Raw genomic sequence first — 20,917 nt, 5'->3', positions numbered from 1 at the left:
TTTTAATGCAAGCTTGACTATCTCAACATTTTCATCCAGTTCAAGGATAATCATCAGGAGGTTTTGACAAGCACAGACACCCACCCATGCCTAATCATGCAGTCGACCACAGGCTGTGAGTACATGACCTTTCCAGCCTTCAGCAAGGGCTTCCTCACCCCGGCGCGTCTGCAGCTGCTCGTCAGCACCCACAGGGTGGGTGTTACCAGCCCGTGGGTCGGCTGGCAGGTCTCCACGGGGAGCTCCCACTGCCTCCATCAGCCAGCCAGGTGATGAGCACCTGGGCAAGGCCTCTGCAGCTGGCACAGCTGGAGCTGGAGGCAGGCCCAGGTCCCAGCCTGCTTGGCCAGCGTGCGAGGCAGTGAGCGCAACACCGCTGATCTTAGACGCATCGGCTGCCTTGTCATTTTAACCTCATAAAAAAGGGATGCAGATGTGGAAGTGTGCCACTCCAAACAGTTGCTGCTACTTCTGTAACATTTCCCATCAGAACCTTACAGCACTTTGATTTGTTCAGGAAATACCTGCATATGGGAACGGGGAACAGGAGGTCTAGCATATGGGATTACTGCTGAATGCAGTGTGACACTGACCTCCATATCTGCAGTGAGATGAACACAACACCTCTCTGCTCTGCTGAGCTGAATATCATGTGTCAATCTTTCATACAAGACAGCTTTAATAATGCTATAGAATATTAAGGAAAGGAAAGGGAAGGGAAAGGGAAGGGAAAAGGGAAGGGAAGGGAAGGGAAGGGGAAGGGAAGGGAAGGGAAGGGAAGGGAAGGGAAGGGAAGGGAAGGGAAGGGAAGGGAAGGGAAGGGAAGGGAAGGGAAGGGAAGGGAAGGGAAGGGAAGGGAAGGGAAGGGAAGGGAAGGGAAGGGAAGGGAAGGGAAGGGAAGGGAAGGGAAGGGAAGGGAAGGGAAGGGAAGGGAAGGGAAGGGAAGGGAAGGGAAGGAAAGGAAAGGAAAGGAAAGGAAAGGAAAGGAAAGGAAAGGAAAGGAAAGGAAAGGAAAGGAAAGGAAAGGAAAGGAAAGGAAAGGAAAGGAAAGGAAAGGAAAGGAAAGGAAAGGAAAGGAAAGGAAAGGAAAGGAAAGGAAAGGAAAGGAAAGGAAAGGAAAGGAAAGGAAAGGAAAGGAAAGGAAAGGAAAGGAAAGGAAAGGAAAGGAAAAAGGAGAAAGGGAATCAACAGTCTCTCTTTTTTTTGTTTTTGTTTTTGTTTTTTTTTTTTTTTAATCAGGGGACTAGAAAAAACAGCTCCTGGAACTTGGGCGTGTTCCAAACATGTCTCAGCCTATTGCAATATGGGAAATATTACGAAGCACTTCCTATTTTATAGACATCAGAGTTCTTTAGAAATAACAGATAATGTTTCAGATGAGGAAATTGAAAAATAAAAGTGCTAAGCAAATTACTGTACAGTGAGACAGCGGATCGAAAACAAAGCTTTTGGTATTGTACCATTTATGTCAACAAGTGAATCATTGAGGGTGAATACACAATTTAAATCTGGAAAGTCTATGCACAATGTAGCTACCGATGGCAGCTTTAGTTGCTTTAGTTGCTTCCAAAGTATAACATTGAGGGCTTTTCCACAGTTATATTAAATTGTACTACTAGTACAATATTAGCAGTTTTCACTTAGCCATGATATTCACTTATGCTTGTTTTTATCCAAAGATCTTTAAGCCGTCACACAGGCAAATACTAACAGTGACATTTCAAAGCATGAAGACATGGGGAAGTTGGGTTACTTGGGTCATTGTCATATGATGAGCCCAAAATAGAAAAAGCATCTTGCAGAGCTTGTGACTTCTATCCCATGCTCCCCTGTTCAGACATACAGCCCACCTCCTGCGAGGCGCACAGCTAGACGGGCAGTAGTTCTGTTCATTTAGTGACTGACCCAGACTGACTGACTCAAAACAGGCGTTGAAATCTCAGCTGTCGGACTCTGAATCAATAAAATGCTGTCCTCTCTCAGTTTCCATCAGATTTGCAAGTAATGTTCTAGTTTTGACCCATTTCCTAATTTTGAAATTCTTAGTGCTTGTCACAGAATTGCAATAAAGGCAGACAAGAAAAGCGCAGAGATAGCTAACGAATTTCTCAGAATGGAAGAAAAACTATTTTTGCCATTGTTTGAGATATGGAAGTATAAAATACACAGAGCTGCATCTGTCAGATTCAGCTGAGTAGTAACTCTCTGTATCTGCATAATTCTTTTTTGATTCCACTTTATCTGCTTCAAAATGGATAGTACGTGGCAGTAAAATATGCTCAGCTTTGTCTGGAGATATCACTCTGAAGTGTTTTTTACAGAATACAGTCTTCTCATCTTTAGTATTATGTATACATATGTAGTTATTACTGTGATCATGTTTTTCATTTAATATGTATTTATTCTCTCTTATTTAACTCTTCTAATTTGAACAGCATACATAGAACTTAAAGCTCTTTCATCTAGTTTCAGGTCACACTGATGAAAGATCTGTAATCACTCAAGCCCCAGAGCAACAGCCCTGGTTGTTCCAAGTGTTTGTCTTTAGGTGCTGCAACCACAACTAGCAAACTTCCAAGTTGCTTAGGCAGTGTGACCTGAGTCATAGAATAATAGAAAAGGACTTCTATTCATGCTTTTCTGTTCACTGGAACATACTTAAATGTACAGTAATGACTAATGGAGCAGTGAACACAGTTGTTGAAGACAACTTAATAGGAAAATGTGATTTGTTCAGGGGTGGGGGTGGGGGGTTGTTAGGATTTTAGAAACTGTGAGAACCAGCATTGATTCATTAATATAATGAGGTTTTGTTTCTTAATCCACATTTTTATTCTCAGATGTGGTGTTTTTAAATATAAAAGAATTTTATGGGACTGAGACATCGGATTCCATTTTGTTGTATAAACCTACTTCTGGCTGCTGGGATAGGAAAAAAGAACTTCTCTGAGTGTTTCTGAGTTTCTTGTGTCTTCCCCTTTAGCGGTGTCTTTCCAATTCTGTTTGTTCATGGGTTGTTTAGATTTTTGGAAAACTATTCATGGACCACCTTGTGCGGTACAACTATAACATTTTAATAATTAAACACCTGTAATTAAGCTATGCTTTGAGTGTTCACTCACTTGCCTTTTTCAAGAATGTTTTGAGAATATTATTACTTTGATTTCCTTGTTATCTTTGCTTGACTGATTACTTAAAAGAAGAATTGTGACCACTTTTCAGGTCACCACCTGATGTGTAATGGACTGCTGGCACGGCAGAGGCCACAGGCTGAGAAACACCTGACAGTGACCATTACTGCAGATGAGATGCTGGGTCAGGCAGGACTTTGATTGGACCAAAATGGCAATTCAGATGTTCTCAAGGCAATTTGAGAATGGTAAGCTGATTAAAAACTATTTTATGTTTTCAGTTTTATCAATATGTTACAGCTATTGACTTGTAAAATTCCTCTTTCACCACTCATGATCATTTTCCCAGGAGATCTTTAAATGGCTTTCAAAATCGAATTTTACTTTGAATTGGCTCTGCAGGAAGAAAAACAGGCTTCCAGGCCGTATGCCATCATTTACCAGCATTGCTCAGCATCCCGACAGTTCCGTGGGGCCGACTTGTAAGAAATGTGGAATAACTGAGATGAACAACTGAGATGCTGAATTCATTTCACAAAGCAAAATATTTGGACTGCTAGAAAAAGAAAAAAAAAAAAAAAAAGGAACTGGCGTGGGAGTAAGTGGGGAACTCCATATAGAAACAGGAAGTATCGTGTGGCTGATAGGAAACGGGCGCAAAGCATCTGTTTTGGTAGTATTTTCGCTTGTTTTGGGGGTATTTCCATAGTGAACTGGAAATTGGCCTTGTGTGTAGGTATTACTTCACTGCTGAGCAAAAGGAAGGCACTAATTTGGAGCGCAGCATAGCAGCTGTCAGCATTACTGCACAGCAACACCGCACAACAGCTGAAGGCCACTCGTGCAAAACACAACATCCCACTGAGGCTGTGGATGACCGTAGAGCTGCTCTGACCTGCCATAAAGTGTAAACAGCCCTTTGACTTCTATAAAAACAGAAAGCTGTCTTCCAGGCTGCCTTTTCTGACTAGGACCACTTCTGCCTCCAGAAATGCTGGGATACAGCCCCATCGACACTACAAAAACTACAAGGCAGCAAGGTGCGAACACGACAAAAGCACTTTGTGACCCTGTTTGGCAAAGCCTTTACCACACGTGGATCTGACAGGAGGGAAGCGTAGCTCTCCTGTTTCCGTAATTGTTAGCTGGTGGCCGGTCTGGAGCACACTCCCAAGCTCTGTGGCGTCAGGGCTGTTTGCTCCTTTGGTTTTGTCACAAGATTGGGTTTTTTTCTTCACAGAAGTCAAGTCCAAAAATATGACAGTTTTCCTTGTGTCAGTGAAGTTCTACTGAGGCAGTAGGTCTTGAGCAAGTTGTTTGTCAGACCTCCGCAGAGCTCTGGGGAGGGTAGTGTGCTGCCCTTGATATGATGAAGTCATTTTTAGAGGAAGTCCTTGTACGGACGATTTACTCATTGCTTTGGAAGATTTTAAGTAGCATTTCCACCAGGACCAATTCATATTCCAGATTGGATTTTCATTTTTTCAGTCATTCCTCAGTCATCTGGGAGGTGGAGGTAAGCTTGGATATGCTGGTGCGATCGGGCACCACTGAAAGCTCAGACAAAATCCCTGACAGAAGGCTATTTTAGACCTCCCCCTCCATGACAGAAGTGTTCTGCTTTTACAGAGTTATAACGGGACTGAAATAAATGAAAGATATATTTCAAGGTTGTCATGGTAAAGCTCCTGAGAAACATATTTAGTGAGATGTAGAGCCAGACAATTGTTTGGAGGGCTCTTTTTGCGATTGGCTTTCCTGTCTTTGAAGAATGAAACCTGTTAGCTTAAATGATTTCAAATACGGCCCATCACTGTTTGCTAAATAGATCACATTAATTTACATTTGTCTTGGAACACGGTGTTACAGAAGTGACAGGGGATAACTTGTTTTTAACTCCATCTTTTTTCTGTCCTTTCAGAATCACAAAATGGTGGAGGCTGGAAGGGCCCTCTGGAGGCCATCTTGACCCCAACCCCTGGTCAGGCAGGGTCACCCAGAGCAGGTTGCCCAGGACCATGTCCAGGCAGCTTTTGAAGATCTCCAAGGAGGAGACTCCACAGCCTCTCTGGGCAACCTGTGCCACTGCTCTGTCACCTGTACAGTACAGAGGTGCTTCCTGATGTTCAGACAGAACCTTCTGTGTTCCAGTTTTTGTCCACGGCTTCTTGTCCTGGCACTAGGTATCACTAGAAAGAGCCTGGCTCCATCTTCACTGTTGTTCCCTTCAGGTATTTACATACCTGAAGGTATATATGGTTGATGAGATCCTCCCTGAACCTTCTCTTCTCCAGGCTGAACAGTTCCAGGTCTCAGTCTCTCCTCACAGGAGAGATGCTCCAGTCCCTTCATTGTGTTCATAGCACTGTGTTGGACTCCTTCCAGAATGTCCATGTCTCTTCTTCTGTGGAGCTCAGAAGTGGGCACAGCACACCAGGTGTGGCCTCACCAGTGCTGAACAGAAGGGAAGGATCAACTCCCTTGATCTGCTGGCAACACTGCTTGATACTTCCTAGGATACCAGTGCCCTGCTTTGCTACAAGGACACATTGCTGGCTCATGTTCAACTTGGTCCTTTTCTGACAAACTGCTTTCCAGATGGGCAGCCCCCAGCTCCTCCTTGGAGTGATCTTTTTTTCCTTAATATTTTCCTGCATTTCACTTTGTTTCCTCCCTCAGACCCTTCTTTCTTCTTCACTGTTCCTATCTGAAGACAGCACTCTGGAAGCAACATCTTCAGCTACAGTCACGTTCAAAGGAACATCACCAGCTCAAAGTCATCTTCAAAATTGTTTAAAGTGAAAGAGATCACTTTAACATATTTTTATTGCATAAGGTAGAGTCAAATATAATTAAAAAATTGCCTCCAGTCAAGAAGGATGTTAAGAAACTGGGGAGAGCCTAGTGGAGGGCTACCAGAATGGTCAGGGGGTCTATTGTACAAAACCATTGAAGAGCTGGGTTTGTAAGAGCTGGATTTGTTTACTCTGATAAAGAGGAGATCAAAGGCAGTTGAACAGCAGCCTAGCCCTACCAGTACTTGAAGAGGAGCTACACTGACACCAAAATTTTCTCAGTGGTAACAGGAGGTGCAAAAGGGGGCAACGGCAGCAATATCAGTGTTCGGTCTAGACATTATGAGACAAAATGCCCATCTGAGGGTAGTGCAGCCCTTGAACAGGCTTCCTTAAGAGAGGGAAAAGTCCTTGTCCCCAGAAATTTCTAAACCTCAGCTAGGCAAAGCCACACTGACCTGCTCCACTGCTGGTCATAGGCTGGCCTTGGGAAGGGATGGGATGGGATGGGATGGGATGGGATGGGATGGGATGGGATGGGATGGGATGGGACGGGACGGGATGGGATGGGTTGGTCCCTCTAAAAATCACTCTAACACTGTAAAATGAGGTACTTGTCCTCTTAAAACAGGTAGTGTAGAGTCTGGCATGCTCTCCCCATTAGTTAGCCAGTCCTTTCTGAACTACAGGTGGGTTTTTTGTCTGGAAGAAGAGAAATTTTATTTTCTTTTGAAGGGAGGGGTAATATAAACTAACCTAAACAGTTTCAGTAATTCTGGGATAAGTGGAATACTTGTGAATACTTTTCTTTCTTTGAATTGAATGTGTTTCATGAAGGCAGTGTCCCCTTGGTTTTCATTTCCCATCAAAACTCTATGTTCTTGTGTTTGCTGAAAGATGTTCAGGCACAGAGTAATGCTGAGATTCTAGCAAATATGCTTCCAGCAGAGCAGAATCTGTAGTTTCTGTGGTTAAAACTGTATTGCAATTCTGATACATCTGTCACGTAGCAACAAATGTAAGAGGAAAAAGTTTGTGTGAACAGAGAAGTATCTGTCCTTCAGTCAGGCTTCTCCTGAGCTGCAGAGTGATTCTAAATGTAGTATTACAGACGGCATTATACTTCATCTTAAAGGATATGTATAGATCTTAGGGCATGGTAGGTCACCCTGTATTAGAACTTGCATGATCTCAGCTCTACAAACCAGTGTCTTCATTTTTAGGTAGGCAAGTAGAGTCCTTAGTTTTAGTGGGATGATTTACATCCACGTGATTATGCATACGTGTGTTTATATAAGTTCTTTATTCATTCAATATTTATGATTTTTCTGCAAGTTATCCTAATGAAATCTTTGCTCAAATAACGGTTTTGTTTGTTTTGTTTTGTTTTCTGGGATTGTCCACAGGCACCCAATGCCTTTTGTGTGGAGGTGTTTCTTTCACAGTTTCCAATTCCTCCTCAGGAATAAATTCACTTAACTTGCATGTCTTAAATACTTTTTTTAGAACATAGGCTGTAAGCCACAATCTTGTATTTGCTGCAATTACTTTTAACATACTTGCATACCTCATTCTTCGTGCAACTATATTAAAAGCAGCAACAATTTTCCATCTGTTTTAATTTGCAGCAAATGAGTTTATGCTGCTTTATTTTAGGAAGACAAGAGCTTGTCTTCTTCAGTAATTATCTCCAGACAATGCTGGTTGAATGATGTGATAGGCTAAATGAAAATGATAGTTTATCTCAGGTAAACTAAGCAATTTTGTTCCAAAATATTCAAGTCTGATTATAATAAAAGGCTTTGAATTCATTTCCCTAACCACTGAACTGGTGTTCACAAATCGCCTTCCCATGTGTACAGTGACAATGCAGTTATAAATATCTCCTTTAGACTAAGGAGGATATCAAGAAAAAATATGATTGTTGACATCACTTAAAATGAAACCTTTTTGTACTGGCTACCAGGATCACTTCTTACTCTCCTAGTTTCTGGGTAGCGGGAAGGTTTTTGAGCTTTTCATACAGTTACAGACGTAAGTCACTGATACAGTTCAGGTAAAAAACAGTTGACAACATAGTGTCTTCTTCACATGAACAAAAGCCTTCCATCTCCTGAAGGTGGCCTTCTGTGTAGGAACTGGAAAACAGCAGGTTTCTTTGAAGAAGGCTTCCCCTCTTGCCTCAAGCAATCACTCTCTGCCTAGGGCCTTGAAAGGTAGCTAGGGGATAACGAACAGCAAACCATAGTTAGCCCTTCTCTCCTAAAACACATTTATCTCAGAGTATTTGCATATGTGGGAAAAGAGCTAAATGTCTCCTCAGTCAGATTTTTCTGTTGCAACATCCATTTCTGCTGCATGATGGTATGGGCTGATGAATACCAAAGTGATGGTATGCAGTGTATGACCTTGTTAGTTTTCCCCCTTTCTGGACAAAGCTTACCCTTTGAGAAGTGCAGTCTCACAGATTTCTCTTGCAAAATATATTGCAGAGAAATACGATACATATAGTCCTCGCATTCACATTACAAAAGACAAAATTCTGTCTTTTTTGTCTGTTTTCATTGTAAGGAACCAACTTGGGCACAATCATAATTTCAAGGTCACCTTTAGAAACAACAGCAAAAAAATCAGAAAAAAAAAAAAAAGAGCAACTGAGTATTTACATTTTTCTGTGGGGGCATCAGTCAATATGGCCTTTTTATGATTTATTATAATTACTATTAAGTTTCCTTCAATGCCTATAAAATACATAACAATAGTTCTCTGTGGGCAGGAGCCAAGCAATCCAAATGAATATCCAGGAGACTCCTGATACGCAGCTTCTCTTCTATGCCACATTTTCCTAGAGCTATTATTCTCTATTAATCTTGAAATGACCCACGTTTCTGTGTGATTTATTGCTTAGCTGCATAACTGCACAAAAGGTTTGTGGATGATGCCCCTCATATTGCTCTTCAGAAACATAACACTCCTGCAAGGCCTGGAGATTTTTTCACTGGCAAGACTCCAGATAAAACGGCGCATCCTTTCCATGAGGTCTTGCTAGCCAACATGTGGATCCCTGCAGGGAAAATGGGACCTCAAAATGAAGAGAGCTGCAGTTTAGATATTGGCTGGAAAACACAATGTGGTGGAGGAAATGTAAGGGCAAAATTAAAGGGAAGATCTGGATATCCTGCTGGCACCTGGGAGAGCAGTGGAGGTGCTGCCTTCTTGTCGCTCTGCTGTTTTCTCTGGTGGCCTCTTTTTTATCCTCTTTCCCTCCTTCGCCTTTGTTCACCAACACTGTGCCAATGTAGCAGTTTCTCTAGAAATCTTATCTACTGCCACACTCTGGGAGAAATCCCTTTAGGGCCTTGGTTTGACTCATTTGGGTCTGGTCTCCTTCACCATATTCTGTGGTAAGTCAGACCCCAGATTTACAACTCAACAGAATGAGAAGTCAAAAAAAAAAAAAAAAGATAAAAAGATATAAGTACTTAACTCTGTGCTATACCTGCACAAATTTTGCAAGAAAATGGGACTCTGAGGACAATAACAAGGATTGGAACAGAAAAGAAAGGAGTAGAGGGGTGTTGAGGAATCTCCAGCACTGAAAGTTAAGAAGCTAAACCCAGCTTGTCTAGCCTTCCTTCATAGTCAGAGGAGAAAAAAGGACAGATAGAGACTGATTCTTCTCCTCCTCAGACAGGAAGTTCAAGAAGTTCAACAAGGCCAAGTGCCGGGTCCTGCACCTGGGGCTCAACAACCCCAAGCAGAGATACAGGCTGGGAGATGAGTGGCTGGAAAGCTGCCTGGCCGAGAAGGACCTGGGAGTATTGGTTGACCTGGGAGTATTGGTTGACAGTCGGCTGAATATGAGCCAGCAGTGTGCCCAGGTGGCCAAGAAGGCCAACAGCATCCTGGCCTGCATAAGAAGCAGTGTGGCCAGCAGGTCTAGGGAAGTGATTGTGCCCCTGTACTTGGCTCTGGTGAGGCCGCACCTTGAGTACTGTGTTCAGTTTTGGGCCCCTCGCTACAGGAAGGACATGGACGTGCTCGAGCGAGTCCAGAGAAGGGCGACCAAGCTGGTGAGGGGTCTGGAGAACAAGTCTTACGAGGAGCGGCTGAGGGAGCTGGGCTTGTTCAGCCTGGAGAAGAGGAGGCTCAGGGGCGACCTGATCGCTCTCTACAGTTACCTTAAAGGAGGCTGTAAAGAGGTGGGGGTTGGTCTATTCTCCTACGTGCCTGGTGACAGGACGAGGGGGAATGGGCGAAAGTTGCGACAGGGGAGTTTTAGGTTGGATGTTAGGAAGTACTTCTTTACCGAAAGGGTTATTAAGCATTGGAACGGGCTGCCCAGGGAGGTGGTGGAGTCACCATCCCTGGAGGTCTTTAAAAGACGTTTAGATGTAGAGCTTAGCAATATGGTTTAGTGGAGTACTTAGTGTTAGGTCGAAGGTTGGACTCGATGATCTTGAGGTCTCTTCCAACTTAGAAATCTGTGATACTGTGATACTGTGATACCTCTTTTAGGTCAGAAAAACTGTGTCTGTTCCTCTCCGTGCATTGCCACAAAAACTGGAGTGCCAACCTGTGACACCACCATCCACTTTGCAGAGGTCTGAAGTCAGGTGATAAAATGGTTTGGGTTCGTACTTGGGAAAAATTCCTCAGAGCTATGAGTCCTGGGAACACAATTTTTTTCACCAAAAAATGAAAATGGACAGTCACCACACATCTTCCAGATTGCAATGTTCAAGCTGACACAGAAGCCTGCTTGTCGCCTGCCACTGGTGGCTGCTGATCAGCTTGAGACTCCTGAATGTAAATCTGCAGTCACCTCACACACCTTCAGCTCGGACTGCTACATTTCTTTTTCATTGCCATTTCAGTATGACAGAGAGAAAGACTTTTATATTAACTGCAATTAAACTCTATTAGACCTTTGATCTGCTACCATGTTGTAGTGTCTAAATTAATACATTAAAAGAAAAATAAAATGTGAAATAATTATCCTCTGTAAGTTGCAAAGCTGAATTTCAAGCTGTGCTTTGAGATCAGTTTCATCACATTTTTAATTGTGCTAGCTTTTGTTTCAGGGGAGAAAAAAAAAAAAAGCTTTATTGGAAAAGATGAGGGCAAAATAGAACAAAAGCTGATGTTTCATTAAACTGAGAAATGCCACAGGCTTGAAATTGTAATCTTTAAAAGTTCTCTATTAAGAAATCAGATTTCCAAATTGTTGGGCTTGATGAAGTAAAACCTTAGTTTTCTCAAAGAGACATGCATTGGCAAGAAAAATACCAACGTTATTTTGGAGATCAATTTAAAAAATATTGTGCTGAAAGATCAAAATTAACCTAGTATGATGGTCAGCTGATGTTGGAAAGTGAGAGAAAAATGACCACCCTGATAATCAGTCTGAAAAACAAAGGATTAGTTTCCACTTAGCTTGCTGAATGAGACTGAGGGTTTGTTGGAAGAGAAGCATGGGTTTTATTGGTGCACACCCGAAGGGCAGCTCTAGCCCTTTGTGCTGAGGGAGGGAGAACAGAGCTGAGGAGGGGCACTGGGTTGGTGGGCACTCCTCTTCCCTGCACTCAGGTGAGATTTGGGAGCTTTATAGGAGGAGAATGGGGAAAAATGCTGTGCTTCTCCATTTTGAACACAGGTATGTTTAGGATTTAGGATTCTGCTTCCAGTCCTCACAGGCAGCAAAGAACACTGAATGCTAGGGTAGGAGCTCCCAGATGGGACTAGCAGCCCAGTTCTCTTAAGTACAAATTCCACAAGAGCAAAGAGAAGCTTTCAGGCACTTCCAAACAAGAATATTGACCTGGGTCTTCAGAGGACTGTTTTTGTACCCAAAACCTACTACACTATATTGTATAAGAGTGTTGTGCTAGTCAGGTAAGTAATAGACCTTGGTGGAGGGTGTTTTTTTTTATTATTATTATTATTTTTTTACTTCTCAAGAAGAAGAAACAATGACTTTTACTGTCCCTTCAGTATTTTGTGCACACAGTGATTGATTGATTGATTGATTTTTTCAGTCTGCTCTTTGTCCGTACAGACTGCTTTCAATTTCGCTGCATATTATGGCTTGCAGTGCAATCTGCAGAATTCTAAGATGGAGCTGTAAGACAAGGTGCAGCACTAGGGAAAATTTCCAGCAAATGCCCTAATTATTACATCTCTGTCTCTCTGGCTGCTATTCCCTAGAGGAGCCATATGTTTTCACTGCATAAAGAGACAGTCCATCCATTCCCATGGCAAAAGCAGATCTCCCCATGCATACTCTCTGTAGATAAACTGGCAAAAAAGAGAACTAAACCTCAATCTTTTATGCCTCTATTCCCACTCTGTTCAAGGGAATATTAACTTTAAAGTGTAGCTGAGAGCCACATAAAATTACCAGTGTTATCAAGTGCAATAAGCCTGAAAACCCAATAGACTGATTATCTGTTGGTTTGCCTCTTTGGTAATCACTGACATCTGCCAGAGTGAATATCAAGGTAAGTGCAAAATGATATCAAATTTAAGCAGTAGTATTCTGGAGACCTTTGGACTAAGAAGCAGAAAATCGGGCCCAGCAGGTGTAAATATATGCAAAAGTATCACAGGATCTCAGTCTCAGAAAAATCTCTCCCCCTCGCCCCCCCTCCCTCCCTCCCTCTCTTCCTTCCTTCCTTCCTTCCTTCCTTCCTTCCTTCTCTCTTAATAGTGAGTTTCTAACCCTCATGGTGAAATATGGTCCAAACAAACTCAAATTCAAACTAAGGGTTCACCATTTTGAAGAATGAGGATGGGAAGAGGAAGGGGTGAAGAGAAGAGAGAGAGAAGGTTACCACATGACTCTTGAATGTCTCAGATGTAATACTATGTCTAGCTTTGAATGCTGATTTGAATGAATGCTACAGAGATAACAATGAGAAATAGTATTTGGGAAGCAGACTAGTTTAAAAAAAAAAAAAAGTTTTGTAGCCTGAAGACAAAATGACTGGGAAAGCTCCCAAGTTCCTTTGCTTAAACTGGTTGAGTAAACACTGTAGATCTCATTTTCAGTGGTGAAAATCATTAATATAGACCTAGTCAGTATGAAGGTCAAAAATCACACCACTTGTGGAAATCTAGCCAGCCTCAACAAACACAAAATGAGAGAACCGACTACACCAAAGGTCCCCATCACCCTATGTGGGAAGAGATGCCTTCATGAGCATGCCTGCTTGGCAAGGTGCAGAGCCAGGCAGAGACACTGGAGCCAGCGTGGGGACCTGGGACCAGAAGTGCAAGAGCCAGGCCAGCACCTGTGTCCCCGGGGAGCTCATCCTGGGTTACGTGTCTCTTCTGCTACCTTAAATAATGACACTTATTGCCTAGTCATAACTTTGATGACGCTTTTCTTTGGGGTATTTCTGCCTAAACATTCCCTTCTAAATTGGTAAAATGTTATTCATCTAGATCATGATCTTGTGAGGCCCTTGACCCTCTCAGATATCTGGGAATGACTTGGCTGCAGTAAATTGAGGAGACACAAGCATTTTTATTAGGGTGAGTTAGCAAGCACAGAGCTGAGCTCATGAACTGCATTATTTTGGGCCAGGGACAGCTGATTTCCAGTTGTGTGTGGCACAAATAACTACAGCAAACCTGTGCTGGATACACAAGTGGCACTCCCTGCTCAGTTGCAAAATGCTGTGATGAACTGAATTGAATAGACAGGAGCAGAGAACTGGAAATAAAGTGGCCACTATTGGGAAAGGTGCTGCCAACCTAAAGCATTCCAAAATCATGAGTCCAGACAGTCTCCCCAAGTTATAAAACTGGATTACACATAACTTTTAAATAAAAATAATAAATGGTAAGTTCTTCTTGCTCTATGTTTTCAGAGCTTCCAGGTGCTTCAGTCTCACATTTTCTCTTCAGCCACAAGTATTAAATATCTAAACACCAGCAAGTAAGGATATGCAAAGGAAACTTGAAATATCATGAAAATCATCATCTAGTTGTAAGAACTGGCAAAACTCCTGTAAACCTGGCACTGTAAACCAGAGGCATTAAGTATCTCAGATTTTTAAGCTTTATTTAATAGGCACTTCAGATCTAAATTATTAAGAACAATTTGAGATAAATGATGTAGAAAAGTAAGAGCTGCTTCTTGCTAACAAGTGTATCTTTGAGCTCAGTGAATGTATGTGGAAATGCAAAGGACTGCAGGGACAGTCTCCTAAGTCCTGCAGTTTTCCTTTTGTATTGGCACTGATATGGGGAGGGCACTTCCCCTCCATGGTTTAAGACCTGGTGGAGCTCTAAGGAAGGCAGAGCCGTCAGTGAAGCAATGGCTTTTTGGCTGTGCCACTGTTCAATGTTATAAACAGAAATTCCAGATTATCTACTGGTGGAAACCATAGCTGGCAAGCTTTTGCTTGTTTCCATTTCCTTTGCAAACCCAAGAGATACATTATATATACTTCTATAAGATAAATAATGGGAGAATTCTATAAATGTTAGCTGTGGTTTGAATCTGCAGACAATTCATACACTTCTTTTAAAGGTCACAGTAGGCTTAGAACTACTGCTCTTTTATTAAGACAGATGGATCATTGATAAAGCTTCTGAAGATCATTTGGATAAATTATTTAATCTCATGGTTATATCCTGCCCTTTTTTGCTCCTTATGCTCTGACCAAGGAATTATTTTGCCTGTTGCAATCATCCTCGGGGACACCCAATGTTGCCATGTAAACAGCGCAAAACGGCCAAGTCGTAAGACTCAGTACCCTCTGGGTTTGGAAACCAAGAATTCAAGCTTTTGCTTCAAAGCAGTTTAAGTCCTCTGGCATAACCAAGAGCCGGTATGCAAGTAAAGTGTAAAAATTCAGGACCCCTTCAGTCCTGAAAATTACCTTTGACTGCACTTGTAGAAACCTGGAAAGAAATACGGCATTAGACCTCGAATAGCATTCTTACAGGTGCCTAAGAATTGGCTACAAAGCTTGTTATGGTGATATAATTGGGTTTCAATCAAGTTCGCTTAATTGATACGGTGAGGTAGTTGTTAAATGCTTCTTAAGCAGAACCATTGGAAAACATTTAAAAATCGAAGGTGAATTAACATGTTGTGCTAAGTGCCCCAGCCACCAGTCAGTACAAACTAACATTGAAGGACCAGTTTAAAGCAGTTGTGTCCTGGCAGAAGTCTTTAAAGTTCAGATACCCTGAGATTAGCTCCTAGAGCAGTAAATCATGAGCACTTTTTCCACTTTCACTGAATTTATCCTAGATGCTTCAACAATCCAGGTAAGAAAAAGAACAACAACCCACACCTCCACTGCCAATAAATTTTTGATAAAGCTTTTGAAGATCATTTGGAGAAATTATTTAATTGCACGGTTATATCCTGCCCTTTTTTGCTCCTCATGCTCTGACCGAGCAATTACTTTGCCTGTCGCAATCACCCTCAAGGACACCCAATGTTGCCATGTAAACACAGTGCAAATGCCTAAATACTGCATTTGTAACGGGTCATTTCACTTGTAGCCAGCTCTTGACCCAACTGGAGGAACAATTTCTGGCAGAGAACAGGCAGGAGCAAGTAGGAAGTTCATTTACAGCTCTTACACTGCCCATGCTGCTGACAGAGGGGTCAAGTGGGTCCCTGCCCTGCTGCAATTCAGAAAGAAGAAAGCATCATGCAACTTAGCTAAATCAGCGGAGCTATCCTGGGTGGGCTCCCATATTTTAGAAAAAGTGTGTTATGACTATAGCTAATGTTGGTTAGGAATCAGTGTAACCTGCAACATTTACAGACCACAGTAGTATCTTACATTTAGTGTGTTTACTTAATTACATGTATTTCTAAAGTGGTTTCATAAAAGTTTATCATCTAGATCAGCATTTCTTCTGTATGCACAGAAGCCAAGACTGGTTATAGGTCAGGGGAATTATACAGCAGCATTAAGCATTCAAAATCAAAGTGAGGAAGTGAAAGATTTCCTCCTAATGGGGACAGAGGCTTCTGGGATGTTTCCCAGAGGGGCAGCTGCAAAAATGGTGAAGAGAGCAGGAAGAAAATCCCCAAACACTTAAGTGAAATCTGCCTCAGGATCTGACAAATACTTGCCATGCATGTTTACCAGGACATTTGCAGTCTGTAGCCACAGCATTTTTTCCTAGCTTAAATGCAATTTTAACATGCCACCCAACCACAGTACCAAGACTAAATTAATCTGGTACACTTTTAACTTGTAAATAAGATCTAGGCTTACGATAAGGCAAAAAGAAATAAAAACAAACCACAAAAACAAACAAACAAACAAAAGCCCCCAAACAGAAAGGCAACAGGGTAAGAAGGGTGTGTGTGAGCTCACTTTCTCAGTTATTCTGCCTGTGTTGTACTATCTTCCTTCTTGTGAAACCAATGCAGCTCCTCAGACGCAGGGCCTGGTCTCCATGCACCCGCAGGGCTCTGCCTGGCAGCTCTTGAGAGCTCTGCCCACACAGCAGGTCGATGCTGAAGCATGGCTGGTGGTTTATCCAAGGGATTTGCTATAATACTTTTGTTTCTCCTCATTATGCCACAGCATAATTCCTCAGGAGCTCTTGTGCAGCACATTGTGTGCTTCAGCCACCCTACGCAGAAGTTGTTGCTGTTGTCCAGCAAACACACAGCAGGCGACAGCCTACATCTCATTTCAGCATGAAAAACACCCTCCAATGAAGCTTGGCCTTGGGAAAAGGACCACAGGCCTGAACGAAGCTGTGGACAAAACAGCCCCCCGCACCCCCCATGTGCAGCCCAGCCCCTACCTGTGTCGTCGCTGCCCCAGAGGGGCCGTGTTTCGGACCTGGGAAGCGGCTCTCCCCTGCCGTGGGGCTCCTTTGCCTGCAAAACAGGAGGAACACATCGAGTCACCAGAGCTGCCTCTTACACTGGGTTGTTGTTTTACAGCACTGAAGACCAAGATTATTTTCCATCTGAAGAAAACATGGCAGGCGGCAGTGCAAGGCCTCAGTCCGGCTGTGTCCATAATCAGGGGCAAACTTATGAGGTGTCAGGTACTGCAATCTTCCAGAAAGGATAAAGGCTTTGTGCTTTATTATGCTTTGACTTGCATTTTCCCTTCAAAGTGTGCATGTTGACCTTACCTCCGTGGACCAAGCCAGTTGCCCCGTTCTCCCACCTCGGCCCTGCTGAGGTGGGGAAGGGGTAAGGAAATGGCAGGTCCTGGTGGGGTTGTCTGCTGACACAGGGCTGCTTGCAGAGAGACACTCAGTGGCCTGGCAGGGAAGGCCTCAGTGGGGATGAGTTTGGGGGAGAAGCACAGTGAACCCCTTCACATACCCTTGGTATGGCCAACCTGGGAGCTACAGGCCCCTATTGCCCTCCTGATTAACATGTCATCACTCCATCCTCATCCGTGCTAGTATGGTACATCTAACTGCTTGCCCTCTGCACTTCCTTTACTCATACAAGAGGCTTGGATCAGAGCTGTGAAAGAATTTGGGAGAACTGAGAGCAGGACTGTCCTCTGGCACCACTTTCGCAAGGGCACTGGCCACTGGCCTCAGTGCTGCTGCTCCTGGGGGACAAACTGACTGTGAGTGTGGAGACAGCCAGCAGGACCACACATTTGCTAACCCCCTCTATCCCAAAGTGCTTCACAGGCTCTCCACCCCACCAAAATACTGCATCCAGCATCAGGACAGAAAGCAGCAGCCAAAGAAGAAATGATTTGCTACAGAAAAACAACGTAAAGAATTGCCACTAAAATCACAGGCTACACTTTTATTGTCCAAAAATAGTAGAAATTTTCTTGCTAACATCAAAACTTAAATATGTCTTCATACAAATGCAGTGTTCTCAAAGTCAGTAGTCCTGACGGATTAAAGAGCACGTCAGTATGAATCTGGGGCTCAGGCAAATCACTTGAGTAGACTTCAACTCCAAAGTTCTTCACGGTTTTAGTTTAAGAAATACTTTCATTCAAAAGATTCCCAGCTTAAATGGCAGCTTCACCTACTGTTACACACACTCCAAAAAGGTGTGAAGCTTTCTGGAGGATGCCCGAGGCTGTAAAGCATGGAAAGATGGCTCACTTTTCTGATGACATATTTCTGACATTTTATTCAGGAGATTAAGCACTTCATGAATAACAAGGAAGAAATAGGCATTCAAGACAGCCACTGTTCCAGCCCCTGCAAAGCTCTGTGATTGAAGTTAAGAGCCAGAGGGAAGTAGGACTGAAGTAGCACAGGAATAGAAAGCAAGTGTGGATGAAGGGAGAGTCAGAGGAAAAGTGCTTAATTTGATGTGTTCCAGGCAGAACTGTGATTATGCCCAGAAGAACACAAGTTCAGAAAACTCAGAGAAAAGCAATTAAGGAAAAGGTATGGATCTATCTCTACAGAAAAGCATAACTTTGCATATGTGAAAAACAATATATGCTAAAAATATATTACAAAGCCATGTCAAGGACAAAAGTGTAATGTGCAGAATGTCCATAAGCAATAAAAGGCTGAGTGCTGAAAGCTGCAAACTCTGAACTCTGTCTCTTAACAGAGCCCTGTAAAAAGGAAAACTGTCTTGGTCACCTTGCCATAAAACAAGAGGCTCTGCAGTCAAAAATGTGCAAAGTTGAAGTGCTGGGAAGTTGTACAGAACATTTCCTGACTGAATATGACACAACTATCAATGATATCTTTTAGGGGCCCCAGAGCTATGGTGATTGCCACAGCAGAGCAATACACAGCAATTAGAGGGAGAGGTGGACTACACATATGCAGCAAGTCCTAAGGAAGCATATTTATGCTAAAAAAAAAAAAAACAGAAGGGAGGCCCCTCTTACTAAAAGCAATGACTCCCAGCAGCATCACACAGGTTCTTGGTCCATTCTCTAAATATAGGAATTTCACATGAAGTATAAATTGCTGATTCTCATGTCTTAATGTGACAAAAAGTACAAGGCAACCATACTCACAGAATAAAAAGTCTTTTTCAGGTGCTTCATTTTTGTTATTTTCCCCTTAATAATACTTGCAGAGGAAGAGTTTTGCTTTTTCTTTGTGACTTAATGACTATGCCTTTCATGGTGTTTGGAAAATGCTGGGTTGTCTGTTTCTCATCTGACTTTGCTTAAGCCTAGAGTTCAATGAGGAGGCAAACAGTTCAATGCTAGTGGCCAAGTCTTTGTGCTAGCTAAGTACACTTAAGTCACAGCAGATAAGACATCAACAAGTCAAATATTTAAAAACAATATGCATACAATAGTGACTCACTGTAGAAAACAGCACATTCTTTCATTCCATGAAGCACAACGTCTCCCTTCCCACTTTTCTAGTACTCCCTTACTGTGGCCATAAAAAGCCAGTCTCCCTGGTGAGTGGCACAGCTCCCACTAAGCCACGTCCTAGCAGTCAGCTGTGGAAAACTGCAGTCTCCAGTCTGCAAAATGTAAACCGTGTTAGAGGATCTGTCTCTGAAGTAGAGTTTAGAGGCATTAATCTGTTTCAGCATTGCTGTGATCTCAGTGCCACTGGGAGAAGATAAAGGGAAGTTGAGGTCAGAAGTTCATGTGTCAGTGCAAGCAACACTTGACTGATTTTCACTGAAAATCAGTGCTTTATATATTTTGTGCAAACATGATGTTAATTGCATGATCCTCTTTTTCTTATTTTAGGAAGAGTAAAAACACAGAAATATTTCTAACCCCTAAAAAATAGCAGCTGAAACACCTCCTCTACTCTTTTTTACTGAGGCACACAGTTGTCGTCAGCCACAATACCTCTTGGTGTGCCCTAAGTCTGGAGGCTGCCTGGAAGACAACAACAGGAAGAGAGACAAGGCAGAGTGACTGCCTGTGGTTGCATGTGCTTTTAATGGAAGTACTGCTATGTTTAGCATATAGCCAGTCCTCATCTGTTGTGCTGAACCAAGAGTCAGAGAACTGTGATCCATCTCATTCATCTCAATGGCAATTTAAACTCTCAAGCCTAATTTACACATCAACATTGTTAATTATTTCATTGCTGAACATCTCAACAGAAAGAACTCATTAACGGCTACATATTCTGTTCACTTGAAAGGACATCAATACCAACAGTGGAAGCAGAATACATTACCTAGACTAAACACCACAGCCACTTTGTATTAAAAAGAAAAAAAATGTTGCTCACAGATACCAAATGGTGCTCATTTATTAAAGTTATATGCCTTCACTGGTGCTTTGTGGAGTTCTGTAGAAGATCTACCCTATTGAGTAAGACACAGGCTTGGGATCCAGCACATTTTTGCTACTGGGATGACAATGTTTTCACTTGAGATTCTCAATTATCCAAATAAGTCACTGATTTTTTTTATGGCACTTAATATATTCAGACTTACAGCTTCACTCCTGGAGACAGTCCCTTCAAATGAAGAGAATGACAGGATGTGACAGGGCTGAGCATACATTATCTCTGTATATTGTGCTTGTGAAATGCTAACCTAAATAATGTTAGTGACACTAAAAAGTCTATAATCAGATTTTAAAGGGAATTATCCATTAAAATGAAGGGGAGCCATCCACATTCCTCTTGGTGCAACTGCTTCAGCACTGCTGAAGTCTCGGCAGCATCATCCTCCACAGACACTGCTGTCTCTGGAGTCAAGCCATGTTGCCACAGGTCCTAAGCAGCTACCAAAATGCCACCACAGTGTCTAGTGCCCAGGAAGGGCTACCACCATTTCAAGTGACTGCAGTCAGCCACAGCATCTGAAATGAAAGTAGCCTGGACTGCTCTGTGCTGGTGTTCAAAGCAGGAACCCTAGGTGAGTCTGAAATCTGAAGTTTACCAAACCAGGGCATGGCTATTGCAGTGCCTTCCTGGCAGGTGCTCCCAGGCAGATCTGTGAAAGAACATTCAAAAGTTTACATAGGTGGAGCTCTAAAAACTGTGGGCACTCTGAGCTCTGCCTGTGGGTGGAAGAAGCACTGATGCAGATTTCCATTAAAAAACAAAACAAAG

The 20,917-nt window shown here is 42.6% G+C and overlaps 1 protein-coding gene and 1 long non-coding RNA gene across 3 annotated transcripts in view; one reads left to right on the top strand and one right to left on the bottom strand.

Annotated features, from left to right (window-relative positions):
* Positions 1 to 820: 820 nt before the first annotated feature.
* LOC125184215 (uncharacterized) lies at positions 821 to 8,579 on the top strand. The gene is made up of 3 exons (XR_010830379.1): positions 821 to 3,379; positions 3,534 to 4,647; positions 5,053 to 8,579. It is a non-coding gene; the product is annotated as an uncharacterized lncRNA (long non-coding RNA).
* Positions 8,580 to 15,706: 7,127 nt separating this feature from the next.
* LOC125184214 (uncharacterized) overlaps positions 15,707 to 20,917 on the bottom strand; it is a 54,288-nt gene continuing 49,077 nt past the window's right edge. For both annotated transcript variants that reach the window (XM_048075764.2, XM_066994256.1), the window contains one exon: positions 15,707 to 16,796. In XM_048075764.2, the coding sequence (XP_047931721.2) occupies positions 16,290 to 16,796 (507 nt within the window). In that variant the 3' untranslated portion in view covers positions 15,707 to 16,289. The remainder of the gene's footprint in view (positions 16,797 to 20,917) is intronic.

The sequence above is a fragment of the Anser cygnoides genome, chromosome 3 (assembly GCF_040182565.1).
Source record: "Anser cygnoides isolate HZ-2024a breed goose chromosome 3, Taihu_goose_T2T_genome, whole genome shotgun sequence".
NCBI classification, from domain to species: domain Eukaryota; kingdom Metazoa; phylum Chordata; class Aves; order Anseriformes; family Anatidae; genus Anser; species Anser cygnoides.
The sequence above is the reverse complement of the archived record's forward strand: the minus strand, read 5'-3'. Positions and strand labels throughout refer to the sequence as shown.